The sequence below is a fragment of the Pipra filicauda genome, unplaced genomic scaffold (genome assembly GCF_003945595.2).
Source record: "Pipra filicauda isolate LSUMZ 115617 unplaced genomic scaffold, ASM394559v2 scaffold76_size2844353_pilon, whole genome shotgun sequence".
In the NCBI taxonomy this organism is placed as follows: Eukaryota; Metazoa; Chordata; class Aves; order Passeriformes; family Pipridae; genus Pipra; species Pipra filicauda.
Genome location: NW_024104942.1, coordinates 2255718 through 2265000, shown reverse-complemented (window position 1 = coordinate 2265000; position 9283 = coordinate 2255718). Strand labels below are relative to the sequence as shown.

Sequence of the window (9283 nt, the reverse complement as noted above, 5' to 3'; positions counted from 1 at the left end):
AAGGCAAGCATCCAATGGCAAAAGGCCACAGTAGTTACTACAAGGCATTCACAGTTAACTTCTGACTATGCCATACAGGTGCTCTCACTTTAGCCAGAGCTCTCAAAAGGTGTTCTACTTCAGTCTTTTTCCAAAATTTTCTATTTGCATACAGTTCCCATCATATAAAGCATCAAAAGTCCCAGAAACTATCAATGAACTTCAGTACTGACCTAAGGAGGCACATAAAAAGACAACATCTGTTAAGAGGATGCTGAAGAAACCAACGAAGTCTTTATTCACCAAAACGCTCTATCTTACAATCAAGGAGCCCAGCCCACATCCTCTTCTCCTGTCATCAAGCCTTCCCAGGAGGTCCTTGTTCTCCCCCATTGCAACCTGCTCTGTATTGCTACATAACCATATGCCAGTGCACTATACTGACTCAAAAACTGATCTGGATTGTTAAAATAAAACTGAAAAACCAACTTGTTCATTTTTCATTTATTCACAGATTCAGTTAAAAAATACAGCCAAACAAATAGCTGAATTGCAGCAATTCAGAGATTCTAGAAAGCAGTTATGAGTGGAGGTTATGAGACACGTTTTTCCACTGAAGCAATCATACCACACACTTTTTACACATGTTTAACCAGGTTTCTTCTGTGAGGATTCCTACCCTATAAAACTAAGCTTTCTCAGGTTAAGAGATTACATTAAGCAGATTAATAGTCAGCTCCAAACTGAGAAACAGCAGCAGAAAAATTATTTTCTTGAAGAAGTTACCAGTGAAATCCCAAAGGAAACTTACATTGTTCCATACATACAATGCTTCAATAAAGTTTCTTTAGAATCCAAACTTATCCAAATAACCAGCTCAAAATATGACTGCAAAGCCTTACAGAAGATTTCCCTACATTTCCACCCTGGTATTGAGTACTAGCATGCCAAGGCTACCAATCCTACCCTTAATGGGAAATACCACCCTGAAGACCGTGAATCATTGTTTTTAAATTCGTTATTACCACACAGGAAAAAGACTTAAAAAATACCGCTGAAAAACTTCAAAGCAAGCTACACATTTCTAAGAAAAGGATTTGAATGAAACAGAAAACAAAATGTTTCACTCCTTCAGTCTATTGTGTGCACTCTGAATACCCACAGAGTTCTAAGCCCTCATTTTTAGGGGAATACAATCAAATTAGTCAACAGAGAGCAGAACAGCAATGTTGAGCAAGGACATGCAATGTCTTCTGTATAAGAAGAAACAAACTATTGTTCTTCAGCTTCTGGAGAAGCAAAACAAAACAAAAAATTCTGCTCTTGTAAAAATTCTATAACTTAGAAGTCTAATGCCTCAGATTTTTTACCTTCTTCCATCATCCTTTTCACAATATGCAAGAGATTTGGGAGTATTTCAGTACCCGCACTTCTGAAACGTCCTTGGAAGTAATGAAGTACAGTGTTTTAACTTCGCAGATAATAGACTAGGCCAGAGCTTTCAGGCACTTACTTTCAAATAGAAAATGAGCTTCTAATGGCACAAAGTCTAGTTGGAGGCCACTAGCTAGCAGCGTACCTCAGAGGTCCATACTGGGTCCAATCCTGCTCAACATCGTCATTCATGATCCAGATGACAGGGCAAAGAGCACTCTCAGCAAGTTCACGGGGCACACAAACACGGGAGGAATGGCTGATGTGCCAGAGGGTCATGATGCCATCCCAGGGGACCTCAGCAGGCTGGAGAAATGGGCTGACAGGACCCTCATGCAGTTCAACACAGGGAAGTGTAAATCCCCGCACCTTGGCAGCAATAACGTCATGCACCAGTACACACTGGTAGACAATTACAATTAACTTCAGGATCACCAGAACACAATCTATCTGCTTACAGTTTCATTATTCCAACAAGAAATAAAATTATCTCTTCCTCTATTTGAGAAATGATAGCATCCACTCTTGAATAAGTTTAAAAAAAAAACCCAACACCAGATATATGTACCTGTGGCTGAAATGGTGGAGCAGTAGGCCCCTGCATGCCTTGTGATTGTTCATCCATTCTGTAACGTACAAGTGTTCCTTATGTCCTGAAAAGAAAAATACAGTCATTACACTGTAATTCAGTCTGTATTTATGATTGATGAAAATCAGCAGAGCAACAAAGTAATTCATCTTCTCATTTGTATGCTTGAGTTTATGAACATTTAACTATTCCATCCCTGCGCTGTTCGGGAAAGGAGATTTTTTTTATGTTTAGCTATTCTATAAAACTTAATAAATCACTATACGCATCTGAACTTATTACTAAAAAATGTGAATTCAAACTACTTGCACCAGACAAATGGCTCTGTCTAATAAAAGCTGTATCATCTCATTATTCTTTAACATCACCAACTGCTTGTTTAACTTCACAGATACCTGCTGGCCAGTACCTTGGACCTACGAACAGCACAGGAAATAGCAGATCAGCAGAAGACTTAAAACTGCAGCGCGCATACGGCTTACGTGGCAAAATCTGTAGATTTTAGGGAGTATGCAAGAGTAGTTGCACCTAAATAGAAAAAAGCTAACCAGGTACACTCATTACATTCTGACAAGCTAGTTAAAAGGCCTTTGAAATACTATATTAGAAGCACAGCCTCTATTCTCAACCATGAACTTCTCATTTCCCATCAGAGAAGATCCCTGCCAAGTTCCCAAGGCTTTGACCAATCATAAGCATTGTAAAATGCACTGAATCATTACTAGGAAGAACAGGAGAGACAAAACCACAAATACTCAGGAGGTTTTCTTTTCCTCAACTAAGTGAATCCTTTCTTAGGCTATTCAACACTGCTGAGGGGAGCAGGTGCAGTACCAGTGTTACTGGTGCCTACAGGGGCTACCTCTGTGCAGATGAAGACAACAGAAAGTTCCCTGGCAGCTTCAAATGCAAACAAGGAAATAAACTTCCATACAAATAAGAGGCAAGCCCTGAACAACTTTTTCATCACACCAACATGAAGTATCTGACTATTACCTGGTCAAACCTGCCAAGATCTTTGGAGGAATAAGAGTCATGCGTCTGACAGGGATACTATTCTTTCTTTTCAATTTAGTATTTTTTTTCTTATTTCCTGCCCCAAATCCTGAATGTTCTAGAGATAGTTAGACATAAAACAATTTTTATGATACCTCCTAACATTTAACATTAGGAAATTTCCTATGACAAATTTATTCTGCTAAACCTATGTACTTCTGAATACAAAGTTATTTACATTCCACAAATCTTTGTTTAGAGTGAGTACATAAAGTTTTCTCAAATTGCATTTAAAGTTCAGCATGAAAGCACAGAATCTATTAGCTGTTAAAACGCATGCAAATCTTACCAATAATGTCTATAGAGTATTAAAAGGGCTAGAAATAACAGAAAGCAGAAAACCTTAGAAAGGCTTAATTGCAAAATATTTAAGAAACTAACGAACAGTTCGTGCTCACAGCACTGTTGTTGTTCTTGCAGTATTGTTGTGATAACATTACTAATAGACAAAATAATCACAAAGCAGCTTTGCAAAGTTTCTCCATGTGTACACAGTTTCCACCTTGGGTACTAAGCAGGGGATTGGATACACAAACAAATCATTAGTGATCCGCTCTCCCTGGCCCATTTAAAGCAGTCACCCCCCACCATCCCAGTGCCATTAGCTATTCCTAACATCAAACCACAGCCACTCTCCAGAGCAACTAAGGGTCCCTTTAGGCTTTGCCTTCCCACCCATCATACTCCTGTATGAAGCAGACAGGCAGCAATTTCCTGTTGTAATGTATTAACTGCAACTAGTCCACCGACAAAAAAGATCCAAAAAAAGCACTTTCAGGCAGGTCAAAATAAAATAAATAATTTTAAAGAAATCAATTACAAACCACAGTGAGAAGCAGAAAAAAGAAGTAGGAATTGCCAAGACTTCTAAGACCTCTAAGACAGAGGGATCATGCTGAGAAAGGGTGAATCAGCTGGCAGAGACAGCACACACCACTGACCAGGCAATCTTTCAGCCAGCACTAGGACACCAACACTAACACTTCTTCTGGCAAGTTCTAAAGCATCTCCCATACAACCTCCTCTCCAAGGCAAGAAATCATAACACAGCAGCACTGAAAATTAAACTGTTGTCACAAAGCTTCATCTAAATTCTCCAGGTAGATTCACAGGGGTTGATCCAGTTGCAATAAATTCTAGGGAAGGAATAAGGAATCTTCTGCTAGTTTCTTGTTGTAGAGATCTTTCCATCACTGCTAAAAAGGTAATAATTCTTTTCTGAAGTGCTATTTTGAAGAGTCTTTATAAGAATTTTAATCTTTTCAATAGCATCAGTATTTCTACTGAAGGTTTTGTGTGTGTTTTACTAATATGTTTAAGTATTGAAAATCCTGACCATGTAATGCACCAAAAGATAACTCCTATGGGTCAGACACTTGTTTCAAAATGCCCAGGGAAAAGAAGTAAACACAAAACTCTTTATCCCCTATTGCAAATATATACCCAAGATTAATGAAATCTAAGCTGAAATGTTTAGATGATGTATGTTGATTCAGGAATTACACAACATGTTCGTGTTATCCGAATGGTCAGGGACACATCCATCCAAGTGTTTGGGACTTGGTCTCTCTCTTTTTTCTCCCTTTTTGAATCTGGGAAAAGAGCAGAAATGGGAGAAGTCATGTTATCACTGCCAGTGGCTCCACCTTCTGTGGCTTGGTTTTATAACAAAAAACAAGCAAGACCAAAGAGGTGACACATTCTACCACACAAAGCATGGAAGATTAACTTGTGGATTTGTTGTTACTTTTGCAGAAAGACAAAAGATCAGTATCTTATGCCCATATACAGAAGTTATTCTATTTTTTTAATTTGCTTTTGTCTTTGAAGACTGCAATGATAGATTCACATTTCAGAGAAATCTGACATTTTGATCATACAAAATCCCAAGGATGCAAAGGGATGGCAAGGATGCAAATTGAATCTTGTACTGTTTGTCATCATAAGCAAGAACTGGATTTTGTTGCCTGAAGACTTCATTGTGAGGCATGCCTTTCACCTTGATATTAACTCCAGGTCAAAATATAATGGTATAATATTGATCAAGTTTAAACTTGAACTGAGGCAGTAATTGTTACTCTTACAAAGATCGTTTTCAAGTTCTAATTTACAGTGAAAAGACACTAAAAATACTGCAAAGAGTCTATGCTTGTTGAAAATTGAAACGCAATCACAAAACACATCTATTTGTGATGTATGTCACCTCTTTAAACAAGTAATACAAAAGTCTTCTTTTGCAAATCCATCACCACAATATATAATGGTTCACAGAAAACAGACAACAGAGGAGGAGAGGGGTGAGTCAACTACACCAGCACCACCCTCCAAAACCCCCAAGGGACCAAATGTAACTCACGTTTCTAAACACTCTCAAACCAATCATGTAGAGGGAAAGGACTCCTTGACTACAGAACACCACTTGCAGAGAAGGGAACGATGAAACACTTTCTGAATCATTTCCCTTGCAAAGACAATGTTCACCGTTTTGAAGATGAAAATCATTTGCATTCAGACAGCCTGCACACAACAGTGATCACAGGACACATCCATATATGTTAAATCTTACACTCAGGTTATATGGCTGCTAACACTTTACAGGTATGAGATGACTTCTGGTTAATGACTAATATTTCAAATCTTTGACTTTTTCAGTTGATTGAAACAGTAGGTGGCACCTACACATAAAGGATGCAGGAAGAAGTACCTGGGGATACAGACAGCACAACCCATTTTTCATTTGAAATCACAGCTGCACCAAACTCCTCCAATTGACACTATTTACTCCACAAGACAGCAAAAGGAAGCCAAGTCCTCACCAGTAAGACTATCAAACTGCAACTGCCTGAACTGGGAGTAACACCCTTTCCTTCCTTCACAAACAGGCCTCGCTGTCCCTATTCAGGTCCTCAGTGGCCACCTGTCAACGCTCTCAGAGATCTGCCCACACATCTGAAGATTATGCAAAGATATAAAGGCAAGGGTGCGCTCCTATACCCCAAGCTCACATCCCACAGTCAGCACTCAGCTTTCCAGGTGGTTTCCAGCAGCCTGCTAGAGCAGAGGTGGGACTACCCATGACTGTTAGTCAGAGCAGAGGACACACTCCTGAACAGGAGCCAGAGCTCATTGCTTTCAGATCACTGGAATGTATTTTAAAATAACATTTTAAAAAGAAAGATACCTGGGAAAAATTTGAAATCCTTGTGACTTAAGTCTAGCAACTAAGTCTTCACAAACCTGATCAAATTACTTCAGGAGAAAAAGCTTAAATGCACTGCCTAATCACGTGAAACATTTTTTAAGCACTAGTTTCATAGCCTCAAGTCCTTAAAGTATTCACATTGAAATACATTTCGTGGTCTTAAGGCAAAAATGGTATTGCTTTAACAGACAGCAGATTTTACAACAATAAAAAATACAATGTTTTCCCATAGAAAACATCATTAATAGTCTCAGTGATACATGGTTTCCATTAGCTACACGCTATGCACTTGGTTATCAATTTTGCATCTTAAGTGAGAATATATAATAATCAATGTCAAAGCAAAAACAGCTCTACTTTAAGAAAAAAGCAAAAGCAGCAGCTACTTAACAGAATATTCAGTGTTACAGTTCTGCTGAAAATCTGAGAATCTCAGTCTTCTTTCTTTCTGCAAAATATAGACGTAACTACTCCACATAATTGCTAACACGGAGAAACATGAAGTTACACCAGTTCACAATGTGCTGATCAGGCACACAGTCAATTTAGCTGCTGTTCACAAACGAAGGAATGTACTATGTTTACTTCTGGATTACACAATCAATTAAAGGCAGGTATTTTTAGTTTTTACTATAGCCATTATTTGAGTTAGGTTAGAGCCAAGGCTCTCCAGAAACAATTATCCATTTAATACCCTACATATCCTATTTTTGGATTCAAGTTAGATTCTTCAGTATCTAACTTGGATTTAAAATGGCAAGGTTTAGATAACTAAACTTTTCAACTCTTTGCTAGCTAAATTCAAAGATAAGGATCATCGTCAGCTGAGGGGAAAAACAAAACCAAAACCATATATTAATACTACTTTGCTAAAAGCATACAGGCTAAAGAAATATTCCCATTTGCTTATATCACGTGTTGACTCTCAGCTACCCAAAAGCACAATTTAAATGTAGGTAGAATATTCAGTCACCCTGCTTGAACCTGAAAAAAAGCCCTGTGCTCTGGAAACAAGGGTTTAGATTTCCAAATGCCTTACTGAATATCCCAAACACAATCAGGCAGCCCACCACACCACTGTTAATCCCAGCAGTGTGTGCCAGGGAGCCCGAGCGTGCCAGTCCGATTCCAGCACTGCTCTCTGTCAGCTGGAGAGTCACACTGACATAACCCTCAGCTCTGAGACCAAAGCCACATACCTCGTGGGAGGAGACAAAATTCAGACCCAGAAATGACAGCCCGGCCCTTCAGCTTGATGTGAGCAGGTTAAAAAACAGCCACAGTATTAGTTTATATACTGGACTGTCTTAAGTAATTTCTTAACCTCTTTAAGGCAAAAGCTTGGCCACTGGAAGGAACTGGCTTGCTGGTCAAACCCAGCCCTTACACTTTGTAAGGTCATCAACACTGATCAACACTTCAGCACCCACTCAACACTGGGTGTAGCTGCAATTTATAATGTTTATATTTACATGTCTTTTTATATGCAAGCATTAATAATTCAAAATGTATGTAAACTGACATCCACTTGAACTCTGCCAAGACTAACTGGCAAGAGATAAAGCAAACTCAGTACTGGAAGACCATGTTAATCACTATCACAATAAAATGTCATTTATCCCTATTAGGATACTTATATATACACATACTTTATATCTATGCATAGTAATACATATATATGCAGATATACACATGTCAGCACATTCTTACAGATTACACATCTATACCTAACTGTGTGTACACAGAATATTTCATTTTTACCACTGCTGGCTAATAGCAAATATTTGCTTCACACTGTCCAGGGAAAAAAAAAAAAAAAGTGTGGAAAATACATACTCATTTGTCAAATTCTCTGCAGAAGCACCCAAAACAGAGGAAAGTTGTATACGCAACTTTTAAAGTGCTGAAAGTGATCGAATATCAATCTGTATACATCTATATTCAAGTAGGATTAGCCTTAATTTTAGAACTTAGTCTTATTTTAGAAACAGTTCCTAAAAGCCACAAGATGACAAGACATACCTCTCCTCTGCAGAGACAGCCTTGAATCTGGACAATACAAATCCCCAGTCCTTGTTAATCTACAAGTAGACATCAGCTAACTATATGGAAATACTGCATTTTCCAGCAAATTTATGTCCAAATTCCCCACTCATGGGCGGTTCAGTCAAAGCACTCAAAGAACACACCGAGAGTTAAGCTGGGGTAAAAGCTGGTTTTAGCAAGAACAGAAGCAGCCATACACAAATCATACATTTCCAAAAATGTAAAAGAACGTACAAATGGTTCATATGCAATTTTCTCATCCACTTGGCCCAACTTATCAGGTGTATTTCCATTCCAACCCTGAAAACACATACAGCAGTCACTGTCTTCCCCCAACTACTAAGAATTCACTCAGTGCTGTCTGACTAGAAGATTAAAGTCCAAGCCCTCCCGCTTCGCAAGTCTGCTCCCCTTCCTCTTCATTCGTTTGCACAATTTAAGACATTATACTTTGTTTACTTCTCCCTCTCTATTTCAATTATGTCACTCCAGCAGACTGCTTATCTTGCAAGGTGCTCCCGAAGGGTTGTACATGCACTGACTTGCCCCTTATTGAACTATTTGTTTATTTCATGTGAACTGAAGAAGAAACACAACTGAAACTGCTTGAGCAGCAGCCTTCTGCGTTTTCATTTAACGTCAATTCACCTGAAAGAAATTTGATAACCCATTTCTTCATACTGAATAGCCAGTTATAAGGGACATAGGTGGATCATGATCACATCACAGTGAAAAGTTTTACAGGGAATGAAGTATTGTATCTAACTATGATACTATGAGGAAAGCAAATCCTCAGCCCACATCACATTCTACTGTGCTCCTGCCTCTGTAAGAATTAAGTTCTAAGATGGCATGAACTGATTACATGATGCTGCTGCTTCCCCTGCCTCCAGCCATGACTCCCAGATCCTCCTTGCAGTGAGGCTCCTGTGGCTACCCAGAGTCCTGGTAAGAGAATTGAAACAAGCTGAAAACTA

The 9283-nt window shown here is 38.8% G+C and overlaps 1 protein-coding gene across 4 annotated transcripts in view; it reads right to left on the bottom strand.

Moving 5' to 3' along the window:
- NEK7 (NIMA related kinase 7) overlaps positions 1-9283 on the bottom strand; it is a 62364-nt gene that overhangs the window by 47494 nt on the left and 5587 nt on the right. For 2 of the 4 annotated variants that reach the window (XM_027713309.2, XM_039389784.1), the window contains exon 2: positions 1982-2066. In XM_027713309.2, coding sequence (XP_027569110.1) covers positions 1982-2038 — 57 coding nt within the window. In that variant the 5' untranslated portion in view covers positions 2039-2066. Of the gene's footprint in view, positions 1-1981; positions 2067-2411; positions 8055-9283 lie in introns of those variants that run through there. The other 2 variants (XM_039389783.1, XM_027713310.2) reach the window with 2 other exon arrangements.